Raw genomic sequence first — 21794 nt, 5'->3', positions numbered from 1 at the left:
ACTGTACATTCCACTATGTATTGTATACTGTACATTCCACTAGTATTGTATACTGTACATTCCACTAGTATTGTATACTGTCCATTCCACTAGTATTGTATACTGTACATTCCACTAGTATTGTATACTGTCCATTCCATTAGTATTGTATACTTTCCATTCCACTATGTATTGTATACTGTCCATTCCACTAGTATTGTATACTGTCCATTCCACTAGTATTGTATACTGTACATTCCACTAGTATTGTATACTGTCCATTCCACTAGTATTGTATACTCTCCATTCCACTAGTATTGTATACTGTCCATTCCACTAGTATTGTATACTGTATATTCCACTAGTATTGTATACTGTCCAGTCCACTAGTATTGTATACTGTCCATTCCACTAGTATTGTATACTGTCCATTCCACTAGTATTGTACACTGTACATTCCACTAGTATTGTATACTGTACATTCCACTAGTATTGTATACTGTACATTCCACTAGTATTGTATACTGTCCATTCCACTATGTATTGTATACTGTACATTCCACTATGTATTGTATACTGTCCATTCCACTAGTATTGTATACTGTACATTCCACTAGTATTGTATACTGTCCAGTCCACTAGTATTGTATACTGCCCATTCCACTAGTATTGTATACTGTCCATTCCACTAGTATTGTACACTGTACATTCCACTAGTATTGTATACTGTACATTCCACTAGTATTGTATACTGTACATTCCACTAGTATTGTATACTGTCCATTCCACTATGTATTGTATACTGTACATTCCACTATGTATTGTATACTCTCCATTCCACTAGTATTGTATACTGTCCATTCCACTAGTATTGTATACTGTACATTCCACTAGTATTGTATACTGTCCAGTCCACTAGTATTGTATACTGTCCATTCCACTAGTATTGTATACTGTCCATTCCACTAGTATTGTACACTGTACATTCCACTAGTATTGTATACTGTACATTCCACTAGTATTGTATACTGTACATTCCACTAGTATTGTATACTGTCCATTCCACTATGTATTGTATACTGTACATTCCACTATGTATTGTATACTGTACATTCCACTAGTATTGTATACTGTCCATTCCACTAGTATTGTATACTGTCCATTCCACTAGTATTGCATACTGTCCATTCCACTAGTACTGTATACTGTCCATTCCACTATGTATTATGCCAGGAAACTGTCAGGCCACCCACCTAATATGCATGAGGAGAGACAATGCTATAAAAATACTAATAGCTTGTCATAAATCTCGGATATTCCAGGCACATAACCTTCCAATAAAGAAGAGAATCTGATGTTGATAATCTCATTACCAAATATTTATAAATGTATTGTAACAACATAAAAGAATATCATAAAATGGTCTGCTTATTATTGTCTCAGTAGATTGAAAAAGAAGAAGACGGAAACCTTTTAATAGATTTCAATTTTTATTTCTCGAATTTTTTACCTTTTTGCTTTGGTGAGGCTTAAGCTATTTAAGGGACCCGGTTGGATGTTATTTATAGCTGGGCTATAAATATGCAATTGTCTTGAGACATAATGTAGGCAGACAAGTAGGAGAGCGGAATACATTACTGCTTCTGAGTCACCACTGTCAATAGAGACGGCTATTATCATGTAAGATACGCTGACCATCCTACTAAATAGGACGTTTTCTGTCCATCAAGACCTTCAACTCTGATGCTTTGACTTTGGAAGGTCCTTGGTCGATTTACATCCCTATTAAGATTAGAAAACGGTAGAATATTTTTACAAGTGTAAAGCTAAACGTCACACTATGTCAATGTCACCTCAATTCTTGACATTTTTCACGATTTTTTTTCCCCGTCTTCCTGCCGTAGAAATCATTTTGAAAGTGTTTGCCACCCACGACTATTGAGAATAGGAACATTCCTTGTCTATAAGATTAGCATTGACAATTGTGAGGTGGAATTCCACAGACAAGATTTGGTAAGACGCTGTTGTGTTCCTCGCCTCTAAATAGCAACATGCCATGGTGCTCATAAACAAAACTCCGCTCCTGACCTTGGACTTTGAAGACGCATTATTTGTTGTAACCAGACTACATTCCTCTGAATGGAAACAGACCGAATTCCTTCTGGGTATTTCAGCATACGAGTTGGAATTTATGTCATATGAGAAGTCAGTAAACAAGATAGCAATAAAGGTGCTAATATCTCACGTCTTATTGTAGCACCTTAGAAGATGGAATGTGGTGGGGCAAGACGTTCTCAGACATAAGTATAGTTAGTAGTATTCAAGGAGTTCATCGAAGAGTTTGTGATATTGGCACAAACATGTTCCTTCTGATATTAGGGACATTCTGTTCCCAGCACTCGTACAGATTCATAGATACTATATTTAGTGTTTGAGCAGCATTATCATTTGGTCACTGCATATTGATGTCATTTCACCACTATATGGGGTAGTCACTCAGAATTCGGTATTTGACTACCCGATCCTTCTTTCCGCCAATGCATACCAACTGGTTAGAGCGGCAAGACCTCCATACATGTTAGAGGATCAGTAACGCATTATGTTTAAGTTTTTTAATTTGACTTAATTTGCTTTTTGTTTTTTATTTGTCTCCTAGGAAAGCATGCCACAGACACCAATATTTCCCAGCATGCTTGGCTCTGCCTGTAGTGGACAGGTGCAACCAGAAATGGGGGAGCAATGTGGTGATCCAGTCTATCAAGATGGCTGTTTGGTGTCTGGGTCCTTGGAAGCCTTGATTGAACGGCTGGTGCCTACGGTGGATTACTATCCAGATGTAAGTGAACGTGTTATTGCTATATGTTATATATTTGATTATGTCTCTCTATCTATTATATGTGTTTCATCTGTTACTGTATTACATTACGGGTGTAACGTCTCTACCTATTCGGGTCACTGTGCCACCCTCTGCGGTGCTGCGGTGCAGGAGGCGTGTGCAGTTTCATTCCTTGCTTATAATAGTTGTGAACATGGTTCTAGTTATGTAATTTAATTTCCACCACACCCATCTTCTGTCCTTATTTGCCTCTGTTCATTAAGTGGCTAATTCTAGTCTTGCCATGTGATTGACAGCCTATCCACCTATCAACTCCAGGGCGGGTTCTTCCTCCCTTCTTTATTCACATTCACATTGGTGCTTGCTATTGCCTTGTGCGTGCTGGCTTTTCTCTCGCTGGTTTTTCTTGTATTTTGATTCTTGACCTCTGGCTTTTCCTATTGACTACTTTTTTGGATATCGATTTTGACACTGCATTGCTCAACTGTTTCCTGACCCCTGGCTAGCTGATTTCCCTTTGTTGTTGGTTGTCTTGTCTGCGTTTTGTGTTTCACGTATAAAGGAAGGGCCCGTCGCCAAGTTGCCGCCTATTACATAAGATAGGACCAGGCAAGCAGGAAGGAACAATGGGGGGCTTCAGCTTAGGGCTCACTGTCTCTTGTGCCCCTTTCCCAGGGTTTCCAGCAGCTACTGAGGAATTGCTGTTCCAGCAATTTCCTAACAACGGGTTTTCTAGATTAGTTCAGGCCAGGTCAGGACAAATTTTTTTTTTGCATATTAGTCCACGACAGCTACTGTTGCTTTATCTTGTCGTGTCCTGGACTTACTGAAATGTGCAATATATTTAGAGCGGTGGAGTTCATCCTTCTGATGATGTCATATTTCACTCTGTAACCCTTTGAATGGCTTCTTTGTTTATTGGCCCCTGTTTATCCCTTGTTTTCTGCTCTTCTCAGAACAGAATGTGCTGTCTCTGAACCCGGCCTGCAAATATCCCATGGATGTGAAAGGTCAGAGAAGCTTTTCTCTAAGACACAATCGAAGTCCTGCCCACATGAAGCAATAACCTTGTCTCAAATTGTCTTGTGTCTCCCCTTTTTTATCACATGTGATTGATTATGTTGCTAGGAAACAAAGCGATTTATGGTTCTTTTGCATCTCCTATGCATTGCTCCATGACTGGTGACAAGTGGGGAATCCTATCTGCTCTATTAGAACAACATGTGCTATACTTGTATGATCAGGGTAGGATTAACAAAGCTGTCATATTCTGTTCTGTGTTTTAATGTGCCCTTCCAAATATCTTGTCTGAAAGAGCAATATATAGCATTGATTCATTTGCGAGTAGAATGCTAGAACCACAGTAAAGACTGACACAGAGAAGTCGTCGATAAGGGACCATTGGTATTTAACCATGCATATTAATGACAGATTCCATGCTTTCCCAGGTTTGCTGAAACTTGATGACTACCCCTATAGGAACAATGGTAGATGTCATTCTAGTACAGTAAAGGCACGGGTAAATGATAAAATAGCATTGCGAATTAAAAAGCAATTTCTTTGCTGAACACATAGAGCGGTGAGAAAACCCATTCAAGTCACAGGGGAAAAAATGCAGCCAGGGTTTGTTGCGCTGACTGTGGGAAAAAAGCGTTTTAAAGCAAACAAACTGGAAGCAAACACGCAGTGCGGTGAGGAGCCAAGACAAAGTCAGACAGAAGCGCAGCAGACACAAGTCTATTTCATGCCAGCAGAGCTGTTATCCCACACATTTACAGGAGCTACTCCCTAAGGGCATTGCAGGTGTAGCACAAACATTACAAGCCTTTCCCAAAATCCTTCACTTTAGGAGTCAGAAGCTGGATGGCGGGATTGGCCAGTCACAACTCCCCCCCAGGCTGCAGAAATAACCTAATGAATAAATCACAATATCAGAGCAGCTTATATTTGTATCCTTCCATCACTAAATATGTGCAGTGAATTGTACTGGTCAGTGCCAACTAATATGCCCATTGTTAGGGCTAGTTCACACGGGGCACACCCACACCAGGCTTGACTTTCCTCTTCTGGATTTTGTAAGGTGACAACTAACTCACCTATCATATGCATCCATATTCTTTATTCCATGTGTCATGATTTTTTATTTTTTTTTTAAATCCATGTCAATATCTATAGTTAAAAGGAAGTACAAAACCCTGCAATTTTCACTCCTGCAACTAAGCCAAATTATAAACTGCTACCTGCCAATTCTGGAGGGGTTTTCTTTGCAGTAATCACCTCATTTATATTATAAACAAGACAGACCGGATTACAATGGAAGATGTAACCTCTATAGATATCACCACTGACCCATTATTATTGCAGCTACAACTGGCAATAGAGATCATAGCTTAACTATTTCTCCTCCTTGCACAAAGCATGTCATAGACCATTGTACTAGTTTCTATTTGAGACTTGCTCTTATATCTGCTCTTATTTTTTTACAATATGCAATGACCCCAATACCAAGTACATATTATATGGGAATTGTTATTGTCTGTTTGTTAGGCCAGGAAATCCACATTGTGAACATGTGGCCACATTACAGCCATCAGCTATGGTCCACTATACAAAGGAATCGGCCCACCGGTCATTGCAGTAATAGTGGCCATACTGAGGGTCAGGTCTCCTACAAACCATAAGCTACAGTATAGCTCCATGTATCAATGTCAAATCTGGATGGTGACTATGAGCAGAGTTGGATTTTTGTACTGAAGTCTGTTCTTCCTCCCCACAGAGAACCTACATCTTCACCTTCCTTCTGAGTGCACGGGTATTCATCCACCCCCATGAGATCCTTGCAAAAGTGGGACAGATTTGCATCAAACAGAAACAACAACTGGAAGCTGGAACGGAGGCTGACAAGGTAAGGAGCTGGCCATACACTCCTGTTCCTCTAGACATTCTTTCGACCCCAAACCTTGAACTGTATTGTTGAGTTGCAAGAACCCAAGAACAGAGTTATCTAAAGATGAGCTCATGACTTGGTTTATATTGTTTTACTTCCATGCCTGTATCTCTTCAAGGAGAACCAGTAGCCAGTGCTGCTTGGTTGAGTTGCCGAAAAGAGAGTAAGCCACTACCAAAGTCTTCTGGTGTCCGCTTTTCTCCTCTGAGAACCAAAGGCTTTGGCATGATAAAATCCAAGTCTGCCCTCGTTTCCCTTGAGATCTACCATTGGGCCATATCCATTACATGAATGGTGAGATGTTTGGCCACGTAGTGGCTACGCTTATGAATCTGGCGCAGATTTTGAAGCCAAATGAAAAAAATAAGTGCCCTGCTTTTCTTCCCATGGAGTCCAAGCCACAAGACACCCCACTCATAAAGCTCATTCATAGGAGCCCAGTCAGCCAGGAAAAGACACAGTGGAAAGCCGGAGGGTCTAGAAAATAAGGAGGGCCACCTCAAATCCCTCTTCATATTCTGCTGTCTGACCATAGTATTGGAAATATTTGTATCTAAACTACCCTTTCTGTAAAAGATCAATATATTTACCTTTGATGCCTCCATACATGAGGTATATTGAGTAGCTGTCACTTGTATGCACCACTACAGGGCTGATAACAGTTGTCACCCAACTTTTCATAGATTTCTAATAATGCATTGGTGTGCCATTTTTTCTCCCCTGCCCAATATCATTTTACTTGAGTGTCAGTTTACACCGTTGTGCTGGCTTATTATTGGGGTTCAGCCGATCTTTCCCAATCCCGATTGCTCAACCCTAGTTGCTTTATGTTTATGGAGTAGGGTTGAGCTGATCTTGAGATTTCAGGATTGTTTTTTAAATCTGATTTTCAATCATTTTTTAGCCGATCGCGATGGTGAAATTTGCTCGATCTCCGATCGGGATCCAATCTTTCCCCATCCCGATCGCTCAACCCTAGTTACTTTATGTTTATAGAGTAGGGTTGAGCCGATCTTGAGATTTCAGGATCGTTTTTCAAATCCGATTTTTGATCATTTTCCAGCCAATCCCGATCGTGAAATTTGCTTGATCGCCTAATGGGATCGGATCTTTCCCGATCGCTCAACCCTACTTATTATTCATGTTCTAGGGTTCTCTGGATAAATATTACGATAGATCCTGACTAGATAGGAGTGCGATAGGATTAGTGCAGGGATCATCACAATAAGATTCATGATCTAAGGGAATACAACGCTCATCATCACCAGCCTGCATAGAGGGATAGTCCATGGTTCAGTTCTGGATTAGTCATACAGAGAGTACAATGAGGTGTGAAATGCCCGCTGTCACACATGCCAACCTACTGTACCAGGATGGCGAGAGAAAGCTGCTGCACTGGAGACATTGTATCTCCATGATTCATCTCAGACAGCCACGTCACATTCTCATGGCAACTGTAGAGCAGCAGCCCCCGCTCGTTCACACGCTCTTTATTGGCAACTTTTACATAGCTGATAGAGAACAGTATAGTGACATTTCTTGGGAGTTTCCAGCCTGTAGAAGTGAGAGTTGAGTGTGGATTTCCCATCCGCCCCAGTGATTGTTTTTGTGTGCCGTGTGTGATCTATAGGCTGTAGGAGTTTTGTGGGGGTGCCCAGTGGGAAGTCGCCTGCTTACGTAGTCTGACAAGTGTCATTCCACAGGAAGCAACGCAAATATATTTGTATAGCAGCCTGCGCACCACTTCCTCCATTCGGCCTTATCTATAGTTGTTATGTCGTGCAGAGAGCAGGGCTTTACCTAGACACTGAAGGGGTTTACATGAATTCTCTACTTTTATGTATCACACAGTGATATACCACCATCGCATTACAACATTAGAACATTAGAACATTAGAATTCTCCTAATTCCATCCAGGAGAATAGATTTGCATATTTTTTACCCATAATCCCTAGCGGAGCAGGAATGACTTGTAAGTCTCCGTACTGCCTATGTAGGCACACGCTCTCCCTGATGTGGACGAGTGTCCCCTAACATTAGAACATTCATTCACATCAGCATTGTATGTATAAGCTACAGGAAACTTCCTTGGAAACCCATTAACCTTGCAGGGTGTATGTTTTTGGAATGTAGAAGGTAACCAGTGCAAGTATAGGTAGAAACTTCTTTTTGTTTTATTAACCTGCCCCCTATTCACAAACCAGCGCCTTTTCAGAGGCCATGCCCATTACACAGACATAACACAATCCTGAAGGTGTGCATGAGCAACTGGGCTTAAAGCACCATAAAGAAAGCCACCAGGATGGTTATGGAACATGGTATTGTGCCTGGGCGATCTGTCAACTCTTCTGGGAATCCAGGCGCTCTCCCTATTTTCCGTGAGGCTCCTGGCAAAAAACACCCAACCCCATGGCTAGGTGATCCTGGCCATAGTTCAGAACCCCCCAATCTTTGGGGTTGTCATTCCATCCAAGGTTAATGATGTACATGCCTAGTGACATATTCGTGGTCGTTAAGTTAACATTGTCATATGATGTACATTTGGTCTATCGGCTACACAGAGCAAGTCAAGAAGAAATAGCAGATTTTTTTGGGAAAATAACCACAATAACCCAGAACATAACATAATAGATGAAGTTGGAAGAAGACACAGATCCATCCTATAACCCTACAGTGTTGATCCAAAGGAAGGGAAAATCCCATGAGGCTCCATATCGAGTAAAAAAAAAATTCCGACTCCAAATGTGGCGGTCAACATAAAATCCTGGATCAACTTGTCTTCACCAAAGTCTAAAACCCACAACCTGTAATATTTTTTTTCAAGCAAGTCATCCAGACCCCACCATTGAATCTACCATTACCACATCCTATGGCAGTGAGTTCCATAGGCTCACTGCCCTTACAGTAAAGAATCCATACCAATGGTGCTCATGAATTGTTCTTTCCCTTGGCTTGTCTATATTGAATGCCAAGGTCCCAGTTTTGGCTTGGTCTTATTATAGTGCCAAAACCTGGCCCCACTGAAGAATCTTTGGTCACCCTTCTCTGGTTTGACTACCGTTATTTGAATATATTTTTCCCATGGAGCATTGCCAGTAAATAAGTCTCCATACACCTGCTGGAACTCTTTAATGAGTGTTAGGGTAAGTTCAGACGGAGTATTTTGGACCGGAACCTGAGGCGGCCTCCAAAATACGGGCAGCCACAACTGAATGCCAGTGCATTGTTGGCATCCAGTCGCACACTCCGCTCTGGATTAGGCCCAATGAATAGGCCTAGTCCAGAGGTCGAATCACGAGGCGACTCCACCGCAAGAATGAGCATGTCGCTTCTTTTTCAACAAAGCGGCTCCTGGAAAAAAGAACTTACCGGCTCCCATTGATTTCAATGGGAGTTGTCTTTTCGGTCAGGATTTTGAGGCCTTATCCTACTCCGTCTGAACTTACCCTTAGCATCCCTTTAACCTATACTCCATACAAACAACAACACAATGTATGTCATGTAGGATACTGTATCGTGTATCATATCTGTATGTGATTTATCTTTACAGGCTAAGCTCAAGTCTTTTGCTGCTAAGATCATCCAGTTGCTGAGGGAATGGACGGAGACATTTCCTTTCGACTTTCAGGATGAAAGGGCCAGGAAGGAGCTGAAGGAGATTGCACAAAGGATCACACAGTGTGATGAGGTGAGAAGTACAAGTGTTATTTTAAGATCTTCTTTCCCACCTGAAAACTTAGCAGCGACTTTCTCGGGTTCGTGACTTGGTTTGCTTAGAAGAATCGCTGAAAGGGTTAATGAACTTGATTGTTTTTAATGGCGATCATCTGAAACAGGAAAGACGGCAGTGGCGGGTTAGCGGCTCTATCAGATGGAGAAATGAAAGCTCTGCGTGGCTTTAGATGAAGAACGACAGATAATTTCACGCAATTAGTCTCCATTTCATTTATCATTCACTCTTCCTGCCGCCTGCCTGAGCCAAGCAATAAGAAAGGGAGCTTTTGTTATCGGCTTTGGTGCTCATACAGACCAAGGGCTGTCTCTGGACATCATCATTGTACCATCTGCCCCTTCTAGTGCTCCAGCCGCGAAGCATAATGCTCGCAGGCTACTCATAAACAATGTAGTCATTTGTATTCAGAAGATCATTTCTGCAATTCGCCAAACAATATGCTTGTGGGACGTCTTATATAGTTAGCCGTGACCTTGCTATGTAAAATTGCATAAATTGAGATAGGCAACCTGTGGCTTCTCTGAATGTTTGGAACTACAAGTCTTTGGTCAACCCAACTGCATACTGTTTTGTAGAAGTGATGCTTTTAGCTGTACTCTTTGCAATGTATATTTGGATACCTTGATATTGTAACTGCTGGTCCAGAAGGGTCTAAGTCAAGGGCAACCACATTAACTGTCTGTGGTCAGCTTAAAGGTAACCTCTTGTGGATACTTCCAGGGAGGGTAGAGAGTCTTAGGCCGGGTTTAGATGGGGTTTCTTGGTCTGGAATTTGATGCAGAGGCCGCCTCAGATTCCGGACCAAAAAACGGTTAGCCGCGCCTTGATGCCGATGCAGTGCACTGGCATCCAGTCATGGTATTCCTCTCTGAATTAGGCCCAAATGAATGGGCCTAGTCAGGAGGGAGGTGTCACGGCTGAATCAGCTTGAAGAAAGGGCAGGTCGCTTCTTTTTTCCAAGAGCGGGACCAACCGGTTCGCAGAAAAAAGAAATAACCGACTCCCACTGATTTCAATGGGAGGTGGGGTTTTTTAGCAGGATTTTGAGGCAAATTCTACGTCAAAATCCTGACAAAAAACCCCGTCTGAACCCAGCCTTATAGGCACAATGTAAATTAGCTTTCCTCCAGAAGGAAGAAAACTTATTAAAGAGCCTCAAAGGATGACTACAAATTTCAGTCATACCAGACAACCATTTATAGAGAGCTGTTTCAGGTCCATGCCCTTCATTAGTACAAGCGGGATACTGGTTGGCTAAGTGAGAAGTCTTTGAATTGAATTCTGATACCGATCTTTTCCAGCGAGATCGAGGTCAGAGGTTATCTCAAGATCGGCTCAACCCCAAAAAGTGACTTTTCCCATAGAGAAGCATTGACTAGGGTTGAGAGGTCGGGAATGGAAAAGTTTTGGATTCCAATTGGCGATCAAGCAAATTTCACGATTGGGATTGGCTGTAAAATGAAAACAGATTTTAAAATCGATCCTGAAATCTCAAGATTGGCTCAACCCTACTTATCCAAAAATCCTGCTACATACCTGCGTGGTCAGCTGAAAAAGTTCCTTAAGAGGAAGTTATACAGATTTTCTATCAGTCATTTGTGAAGTGTGAACTACCATAGCCCATATATTTCTTAAAAAAGACATACTTTTTTAAGAAGAAAAAGGTCAACTTAGCAATGCAACCAGTTAGGCTAGATGTCCAGAGAAACCCCTGAAGACTTCTTGGAATGTCTCATATGTTACCTGTCTTCATATACGAGCGTAGTCTGAAACGTTTCTGACCTCCACATGTAGATGGCAACACTCGTCAAGCAAAGTTGGAGAATGTGTTCGCGCATGCATTGGAATGTACTCACAAAAATTTCAGCCATTTTGCACCAGCGGTTTTTCTTTGACAATCGTTGGAGTAGGTAGATGCGCGAGATTTTGTGACAATGGATAAAATCGAATATCAAGCTGTCATTAGATATTATTTTTTGAAAGGCAATACGCCTTCGCAAATTAAAGACGAGTTGGACGCTGTGTACGGGGACTCTGCATCATCATGTACCACCGTCAAATTTTGGGCAGCTGAATTTAAAGGTGGCCGTATCAGCTTGGTACATTCCAACGCATGCGCGAACACATTCCCCGACTTTGATTGACGAGTGTTGCCAACTACATAAAGAGGTCAGAAACTTTTCAGACTACCCTCGTATGTCAGTGGTGCAAAAATTGTATTCATTCCATAAACTTACACGTGTAGAGTCAATAAGTTAATCGCAATTTCCATCATTTTACTGATTTAACCTCTTTTATTTTCCTGTTTAGGAGAATGGTACAATTAAGAAGAGTATTAGTCAGATGACCCAAAATGTGCTGCTAGCCCTTTCCACGAGGGGCCAGTATCAGGAAATTCGGGAGAAGATCCGACAACCGGTAACGGACAAAGGGACAATACTCAAAGCCAAGCCCCAATCTGCGCAAAAAGATATCTTAAGTGTGTGTGGAGACCCACTGGTCTTAGCTCAGCAGCTCACGACAATCGAACTGGTGAGTAACCTCTTGTCATGTCTATTCACTAGTGTTGAGCGAGTAGTATTCGATCGAATACCTCGCCAGCATAGGAATGCGTGTAATCGGCCGAACACCAAGGGATTAAACACATCGAATATTCAATGTGCTTACCCCATTGGTGTTCGGCCGATTACACGCATTCCTATGCCGGCGAGGTATTCGATCGAATACTACTCGCTCAACACTACTATTCACCCCTATAAGAACAATAATAGAAATGAAGATCGGCATCTTAATACTTGTTTGTCGTGTAACAGGAGCGTCTAGGAAACATTTACCCTGAAGATCTAATGCAGATAATCAGTCACATGGACTCTCTGGATAACCATAAGGTACTTAACCAATATTATGTAGACTAGTGATCGTATCCTACACCATGCACTGCAGAAGTATTCAGCAATATGCCTGGGGACTCAAGATACAAATTATTGTACAGCCTGATCATTAGAAACTGTATACCCTTAAGACAGTCCCCATGTACTGAACTGTTTTCTATTATTCCTCAGTGCCGAAGTGATGTCACCAAGACCTATAACCTAGAGGCCTACGATAACTGGTTTAACTGCCTCAGTATGCTGGTGGCTACCGAGATATGCAAGGTGAGCCCTGGGAAGAATGTCAGTATCTCATGACTCCATGTCAGCTTCGTTACAATCTTGTATTGTGGAAAAATTAGGGAGTATTCATAGTTTTTGCTGGTGGAAAAATAAATAAAAATGCATAAAATAACCCATAATATATCATTTAAAAAAAAATGAATATAGCTAAAAATGAATATATTCTGATCTTAAGTGCTATCTACAAGCTTCCTGTTTCACGCTGAAATATCAGGACCTCGGGTCTCGTGGTTTGCAGAAAGCGGCACGCTCTAACTTCCTTTTCAGATCTCAATGTCATTTTCTTAGAAAACCATTAGCCTCTATAGCTAGCCGCCGTTGCATGCGTTTTAACCACTTGTGAATGTGTCTGTATTTTACTTCCATTCTGTATTTATCAACAAAAAAACAAACAAAATGTCTAAAACTGACACAAGATTCTGTAAAATTCGGTTCTAAGACGTTCACCTTTTTGCTTCTTCTGGATCAACATGTAAGAAAACAATACTGTAACTTCTACTGTGATGAACTATGAAAGTCTCCTGGGAGATCTTTCAATAAAACGTAGTTATTTTTAGATTTTTTTAGAATGTATACATTGCAAATAGTCATTTCAGCAGCAATGAGCTCACCTTGTTCTCCACCCAACTCCCAGGATTACGATTAGCCTTGTACATTCTAAAATAATAGCCGGGACAGGAGATGATAATATTTGGTTCTTACAATTGCTGACACTTGGTGACTATTTTATGGAAAAGCCTCATATCCACAATTAATTTTAATGACTGCAATAAATGTAACGCTTCCGGTTGCTTGCACGGGTACGTAGCGAAAGGAGGTGCAGAAGTAGTCGTCACACCTGGTATTAGGTCCAGGTCCTCCCAACTCTCCACATTCTGCTTGGTCAAAGATAAATATAATCAGAATGGGTAGAGGGGGTGCCATGGGGGTTATTGTCCAAGAACCAAAGTATCAGCTATGTTGAATTCAATGGCCCACCATCTGCTGTAAGAGCAAAGTTGGAGAACCTCATAGACATCAGATGATCGGCCGACCTTCCCCAACCAGATGGTTTGTTCAGCATTAATCTATAATGCTAGATTACTAATAAAATAGATAATCATTCGCATATATGAAACAATTATTATAAATATTTTCAGTAACCATGATTGATCTATCTCTCTTAGGTTGTGAAAAAGAAGCAGAGAACAAGAGTAATGGAGTTCTTCATAGACGTTGCTCGAGAATGTTTCAACATCGGCAATTTCAACTCTATGATGGCCATAATTTGTAAGTTGTTGGTATCATTGGACGTACCTGGCTGCCTGTACTTCTTAATACAGGGGCTTATCAAGAGGCTCATGGTGGCATGAAACCTTTCACTGTTGGGAACAGTCATAATAGTCAAGTTTTTTAAAGGGGAGAGAGTCCCAGGGCCCCTTGTTTTCTGCAGTTCAGACATTAGTATTGTCACTTGTATCGGCGCATCTAGATGTATCTACTTCTATTTCCATGGCTTGAAGTAAATGGCGACAGAATATTTGTTAGTGTTGTTCATTGGGTTTTCCTAGTGGCCTTGTAAATGGGTGTATGGTTTTAAGCTTTTCATTCCTGGATGCCTTTCTTGAAGAAAACAATATTACGGGTTATGGATTCTAGATTTTAAGGACACATTGATCCAGGGTTTTTATACTGACTGCCAGATTGGAGTCGGGAAGGAATTTTTTCCCCTGAAATGGGGCAGTTGGCATGAGCCTCATGGGGGTTTGTGCCTTCACCTGGGTCAACACTCTAGGGATTGTAGGGTTATTGGTTGGACTTGATGGACTGATGTCTTCATCCAACCTCATCTACTATGTAACTATGTATTCTTTGGATTAGGTCATGTTTATTTAGCTTTTGTCTTTTCCATCTGACCTATAATAAGAGCTTGCATTTTCTGCTTGCATGAAAACTCTCCCCTAAACAGTACCAAAAAGCTAATTCATCTTATGGTGTTTTGCAGCTGGGATGAACCTTAGTCCTGTGGCACGGCTTAAGAAGACATGGTCAAAAGTCAAAACGGCCAAGTTTGATGTCTTGGAGGTTAGTAGACTTAGTACATTGCATGTTTAGCTTAAAGGGATTCTACCATTAAAATCAAATTTTTGTTTGACACATAGGAATAGCCTTAAGATAGGCTATTCTTCTCCTACCTTTAGATATCTTCTCCGCGCCACTGTTCGGTAGAAATCCCGGTTTTCGTTGATATGAAAATGAGTTCTCTGGCAGCACTGGGAGCATCCCTAGTGCTGCAAGTGAACTCTCCATCTTCTTCAGGAACGGCCTCTTCACACGTCTTCTTCCGGCGCTGGGGGTCAAACTTCTAGGCCTCGGGTAGAGCCAACTGTGCATGCCTGTGGCCACAAGAAAAATGGTCGGTAAAACAGTAAGTAAGCGGCCATTTACTTGTGGCCTGTGGTAATGTGCAGTCAGCTCTGCCCAAGGCCTAGAAGTTTGCCCCCCCCCCCCCCCTGAAGAAGATGGAGGCAGCACTGGAGAGTTCTCTCGCAGCAATGGGGACACCCCTAGAGCTGTTTGAGCGCTGGGGCCCACCCCCAGTGCTGCATGAGAACTCATTTGCATACCGACGATAACCAGAATTTCTACCAAATGGCGGCGCGGAGAAGACATCTAAAGGTAGGAGAAGAATAGCCTTTCTTATGGCTATTCCTACGTGTCAACGATAAAAAAATTGGTTTCAGTGGTAGAATCCCTTTAAGTAAAATAATGATTTTAGATGAATCATACGCTGTTACAGGTTAGTTGCAGTTCTTGGCATGGAAGACTTTTTTCCTACAGCCAAAAATAAAAACTTGACTAGTTCTATTATTCAGACAAGAAGCGGCTACCTGCTGCTCACGTTTTTTTCAACAAATAAAAGCACAAAACTCTAAAGAATTTTTTTAGAATTAAATGATCGTTCCAGGAAAACATATGCACGACGTAAGTCAAGGGAATTGTAAAATGTTAAATTCAGTGAGGATTTTTATTTCCAGCCGAATAATCCCCCTGCATTGTGTAACATGTAACCTCAGATCTTTCCCGTATTAGTAGTTATTAAGCGATGGTGACCTTTCACCTATTCTACAATGAGATCTGAAGCCTAATCTTTAAAACTAAGATATAGCGCCCTCCAGTGGCGTAACTAGGAATGGCGGGGCCCCGTGGCGAACTTTTGACATGGGGCCCCCCCCCCCCCGACCGACGCTGAAGACCTCGACCAACTGACCCCTACCACTGCCGGCACCCCCCGCGCATTCCTGCACACAGTATTGTGTCCCCATAGTGGCCCCTGCACACAGTATTATGTCCCTATAGTGGCCCCTGCACACAGTATTATGTCCCATAGTGGCCCCTGCACACAGTATTATGTCCCATAGTGGCCCCTGCACACAGTATTATGCCCCATAGTGACCCCAGCACAAAGTATTATGTCCCCATAGTGGCCCCTGCACACAGTATTATGTCCCCATAGTGGCCCCTGCACACAGTATTATGTCCCATAGTGGCCCCTGCACACAGTATTATGCCCCATAGTGGCCTCAGTACACAGTATTATGTCCCTATAGTAGCCCCTGCACACAGCATTATGTCCCTATAGTGGCCCCTGCACACAGCATTATGTCCCTATAGTGGCCCCTGCACACAGTATTATGTCCCTATAGTGGCCCCTGCACACAGTATTATGCCCCATAGTGGCCCCTGCACTCCCACTATGTCCCACTGTGGACACCCATGAACAATTATTATACTCTGGGGTCTTTTCAGACCCCAGAGTATAATAATCGGAGACCCAAGGGGGGGATACATACATAAAAAACTCTCTTACTTACCTTTCTCCCGACTCCCCTCCTCTCCGTCGGCCATTTTCCGGGACGTCATGTGACAGGGCCCTGCGTCGCATATGACGTCACGCAAGTAGGCCTGCGCGGAGCCTGGAGAGGTAAGTAACACAGTTTTTTATGTTCCCTTACCTCTCCGGGCCTCCGATCGTTATAATCGGAGGTCCGAAAAGACCCCTGAGTATAACAGTGCTTGTGGGGCCCGCGGTGTCACTTACCAATCCCGGCCCCTGCCAGGATCGGTAAGTATATGGGGCCCGTTACCGGCTGGAGTAATTCCAGCCGGTAACGGCCTATTAAAAAAAACAAAAAACGCAGTGGTAGCGGCTGTCACCGGGCCCCCTAATGTCCCGGGCCCTGTGGCAGCTGCTACTGCTGCTACCACGGTAGTTACGCCACTGGTTCCCTCTATGGTTAAAAGAGGAATGAGACGCTGTAAAAATTACAAGATGACACTCTTCAATCTCTAAAGTTGTTGCTGTAGTTTTACTTATTAGTTTTTTTCACTTTATTTACAGCACCATATGGACCCATCCAGCAATTTCGGCAACTACCGCACTGCACTGCAAGGAGCAACACAAAGGTCCCAGAGTGCCAACAGCAGCCGGGAAAAGATAGTCATCCCAGTGTTCAACCTGTTCATCAAAGATATCTTTTTCCTCCATAAGATCCACTCCAATCGTTTACCAAATGGACACATTAATTTTAAGGTACGTACAGGGGTGCAGGTTTATACAGCTTACACGGATACATTGCATAAGCTAACAGATGGACAAAAAGCTGAACATCTACTCTTCTAAAAGCGATACCAGATTTCAGATGGCAGCAGTCTTTGATGCCAGCTTCAATACGTTATAAGATAATATTGATCATTGCCAGCTCATGCAGCTGACTGGAGACGGCGTGGAGCGGTAGTGTCCTAGTAGCGTTCTTACTCCCTCTGCTGGTGGTTTTGTGGCATACAACACATTGTATAACCAGCTGGAGCTAGATTGCTTGGGTTTTCAGCAAAGTGGTTACTCTATTACAATCTGCGAAAAGTAAAAAAAAAAATTGTAAATATTAACCATAAATTTCCAAGAGCAGCGTTCCTTTTGATAGTCCTGACTATCTGGAATTCCATTGACCTTGGTGGATGAGTTCATGAATACTTTACTGGTGGGGTTGAGCCGATCTTGAGGTTTCAGGATCGATTTTAAAATCTTATTTCTGATCATTTTCCAGCCGAACCTAATCCTGATCGCCGATAGGAATCCGATCTTTTCCAATCCCGATCCTCAACCCTAGTCAATGCTTCTCTATGGGAAAAGTCACTTTTGGGGTTGAGCCAATCTTGAGATAACCTCCGACCTCGATCCCGCTGGATAAGATCAGGATCAGAATTCCGATCGCGATTGTGAAATTTACTCGATTGCCAGTCGGAATCCTATCTTTACCAATCCCGATCGCTCAACCCTATTTGCTAGACTTTCACTGCCGTATTCTGTTCGACTCACAGTTCTTATGTGGTTTTGTTTCTGCAGAAGTTTATGGAGATCTCCAGACAAATTCATGATTTTCTAACCTGGAAACAGGTGGAATGTCCATTTGAAAAGGATAAGAAGATTCAAGCCTACCTTCTAACTTCTCCAATTTACACAGAAGAAGGTAAGAAGTGTGCAAAGCACTGGACATATTAATATTAGTAATATCAGATATATAAACACAAGAGAATATTAGAGAATAATAGAGAGTATTACATTGGTTGGAATAAAAAACATCGGCCCTTCAAGTCCAACCTTTCTTGATCAGTTACACATCATTAGATAAGTAATGCCCTGTTCACATCTGCTTTTGCATTCTGTCCGACATGAACGGAATACAAGCGCAATTGCAAGCGCTGTGCTGTAAAAGCACACAGACCCCATAGACTATAATGGGGTCTGTGTGCTTGCCGCGCACTGCCCACACGAATCATGCGGATGTTATGTTGGTCCCAGTGTCATCTTTGTCACTTTACAAAAGAGTATGATTTGTGACTACCTACTAAAACAGGTATTTTATACTATTGCAGCTCTCTTTGTGGCTTCCTTCGAAAATGAGGGTCCAGATAATCACATGGAAAAAGACAGCTGGAAGACTCTCAGGTACCTTCATTGCTTCTGCTTATGTGCAAATAATCAAACATTTGATCACTAAGGACAAAAAGATTGTTAAAGGGCTTGTCCAGTATAATTCAGTATTGCGGCCAGGAGCCCGGGGAAGGTGAAACATAGGATAAATACTCATACTCCTGTCCCTGGTGCTTTGGTGTCCCTGGTTATGGTCCGGTCCTTGCGCACCCTGGGGACTTTCTAGTGGCTACTTCTTAAGGGTATTGTGTAAGGGGCTACTCCTGACATTCATTCTTTAACCCCCATATGGAGATTTTGATTTTGTTGGATGTCACTACTTCTTGGAGCGCTCTCCATTCAGTGACAGCTGATCCAGTTGGGTCATTGGAATCCCAAAGGAACAGGCAGAGATGTGTCAGGGGACAGACCGAGGTTAGGACTGGCAGAGTTTGTTCATATCAGGAATCCAGACAGAAGTCAATGCGGGTGGCACAGAGTCAAAGCAATATTGAGAAAGGTGAGAACAGGTAGAGCAGGTTGGATGTCAGATGATATAAGCAAACACAGTAAGGGCGGGTTCACATCTGCGCCCAGGTCTCCACTTTCAGGTTTTCATCTTGTGCCAACAGGAGACGGAACCTTGCAGTCAGTGTCCACCTGTGAGCGTTTCGTGGTCTCCGCAGCAAACCGTTTTTTGTTGTTTTTTTTTTTAACCAGACACAAAGTCCAGCATGTCCAACTTTTTGTCTGGGTAAAAAAAAAAACAGTTTTGCTCCGTAGACCACAAAATGTTCACAGGTGCTCATGGGCGGAACACTTTGCAAAACCATTCAAATGAAGTGACTGTCGGTTTCCGTCTCCTGTCCAGTTTCTCGGGCAGAAGATGGAAACCTGAAGCCGGGCGCTGGTGTGAACAGGGCCTAAGATGAACACTAGGTACCTTATTGTATCAGAAGTTTACGGCACACTTTGATAGTGCAGAGTTGCTTATTTTACATTATAAAATGTGGCAAATTGGGACAAGATAAAAAGCATAAAGAGTATAAGAGTAACAATGACAATATTACTATGATATACCATCGAGTCATATAGTCATAATTAATATCTTTCTTTTTTTTCTCCGCACAGGTCAACGCTATTAAACCGAGCCTGAGAGCCAGTTCTCCGATCGCCTGAAGCACACAGGAATTTTGCTTTTTTATGTTTGTTTTTTCTTGTATTGTGCAGAATGTTTTGGTCAGGAAGACAGTCCTCGCTGGTTGGGGGTCTGCTGATTTTTGTACATAATCTTTTACAAGACTAAAAAAAAAATACTGGTATATAAATATAATGATATAAATATATATTTCATGCTTTAAGCACTTATGGAAGAAATAAATCAGAAAGGGATACATGTTTTCTTATTTTTATTGTTTATTATATGAAACAAAGAACCCTATGCTGCTGGAATGGCCACCAAAATGCAGAATTTATACATGCACTGTATGAGCCTTGTTCACGTGAGGGTTAACCCCATATACTACTATTATTATAATACAAGGGCAGGGCCCTGCTGTCTTGAATTGATAGGTGTTTATAACTCTGTGGGTTTTTAATGGGCTCTGGTAGACATTATCTACTCATTCGTCTGCCCACCTAAGCTATTGGTTGCTAAAGTGAGGTGGCAACTATTCATGGGATTTTCTAAAAGGTTTACTGGTATCTGACTCTTTGTTTTAGGGGTCAGCAAATCTATGTGAAGCAGATTGATAAGACAACATCAACCATCTATAGACACATTGATAACCCACATATGTTAGTCTGATACAAGTAACGTGCCTTTAAATTTATACTTACGCTGCCCATACACATTAGATAAATGACAACCAAACTCACCGATTTCGGCAGGACCTCACAATGCTACCTGACAGCAAGTATCAGGGTAGATAAGAATAGGGCAATTGGATTTCAACATGTCCAATTCATTTGTTCCATCTTGAAGTTGTTTACTACCATTTCCCTACTGAGAACCTATGGCATGATGGGAGAAAAAAAGCTGACGGCTGTTACTCATTCTGTCTAATGTGTATGACCAGCCCTACACTGAACTGAAATCTCATACACATTTTCTCTGACATGACCAGATCTGGGCTCAAAAAGTATATTGATTTAATGACAAAAAATTCCCATTGGTCACAAAAAACACAGATATGGGATGTCGTTGGTCAGGAGCCTTAGCATAGAGAGCTTGTGGTCAACCGGATCTTCTGCACCCAGACAAGTAGTGACGACGTAGGGTCAAGACATGTCACTATTACTGCAAATCTCTTACTTTGTTAGTAGGGATGAGCGATCGGGATCGGAAAAGATCAAATTCCAATTGGCAATCAAGTAAATTTTACGATCGGCATCGGAATTCCGATTCCTATCTTTTCCAGCGGGATCGAGGTCGGAGGTTATTTCTCACAATGCTTAACTGCTGGCCAATCATTGTGGGAAAAGCTAACATTAGGGTTGAGCGATCGGGATCGGGAAAGATTGAATCTCGATAGGCGATCAAGCAAATTTCATGATCGCGATCAGCTGGAAAATCATCGAAAATCAGATTTTAAAAACGATCCTGAAATCTCAAGATCGGCTCAACCCTATGTGTTAGTTAGCCATATACGTTAGACAGCTGTTGCCCAAATAGTTGTAGGGTGACAGATCGCTCCTGTTTCTCCTGGGCTGAACTTATATGAGTAGTGAATGGGGAGAGGGGAGAAAGCTGCCAGACTCTTCTAATGGGGGCTTATCTTCCCAAAAATTAAAGGATCAGGCATGTTAAAATCCAAATATCCAATCTTGCTCCTCCAACATCTGTTGTTAAGGAGAGTTGAAAAGCAACCATACACATTAGAAGCTTGATCAATCCTGATAATATATATCTAATGAGTGTGGGTACATATATATGTATGGCTAACCTTAGTGACCATCACCTGAACCAACCAAACATTCCCCTATAGCTCATCTGTCTGGACATATAAGAAGGTGATGCTGGTATAGTGGGAAATTCGGCTTAAAGCATATGTAACCTTTAAACAAACTGCATAAATCAACAGTACAGGGTGAATAACACTACAGTGTCTATTACTTTTTTGCAATTTTTGGCATTGTTCCATTTGCAATCTGGCTTATAATTATGTCCTTG

General features: G+C 42.0%; 1 protein-coding gene across 2 annotated transcripts in view; it reads left to right on the top strand.

Annotated features, from left to right (window-relative positions):
- Window positions 1-20718, top strand: part of RASGEF1A (RasGEF domain family member 1A) — a 199809-nt gene extending 179091 nt beyond the window's left edge. For both annotated transcript variants that reach the window (XM_075257964.1, XM_075257963.1), the window contains 12 exons: window positions 2636-2815; window positions 5592-5720; window positions 9314-9451; window positions 11807-12028; window positions 12310-12384; window positions 12559-12651; window positions 13836-13938; window positions 14654-14733; window positions 17051-17242; window positions 18056-18179; window positions 18586-18658; window positions 19754-20718. In XM_075257964.1, the coding sequence (XP_075114065.1) occupies window positions 2642-2815; window positions 5592-5720; window positions 9314-9451; window positions 11807-12028; window positions 12310-12384; window positions 12559-12651; window positions 13836-13938; window positions 14654-14733; window positions 17051-17242; window positions 18056-18179; window positions 18586-18658; window positions 19754-19778 (1428 nt within the window). In that variant the 5' untranslated portion in view covers window positions 2636-2641 and the 3' untranslated portion in view covers window positions 19779-20718. The remainder of the gene's footprint in view (window positions 1-2635; window positions 2816-5591; window positions 5721-9313; window positions 9452-11806; window positions 12029-12309; window positions 12385-12558; window positions 12652-13835; window positions 13939-14653; window positions 14734-17050; window positions 17243-18055; window positions 18180-18585; window positions 18659-19753) is intronic.
- Window positions 20719-21794: the final 1076 nt, after the last annotated feature.

This window comes from Leptodactylus fuscus, chromosome 10 (assembly GCF_031893055.1).
Source record: "Leptodactylus fuscus isolate aLepFus1 chromosome 10, aLepFus1.hap2, whole genome shotgun sequence".
NCBI classification, from domain to species: Eukaryota; Metazoa; Chordata; class Amphibia; order Anura; family Leptodactylidae; genus Leptodactylus; species Leptodactylus fuscus.
This window is presented reverse-complemented; position numbering and strand designations above follow the sequence as displayed.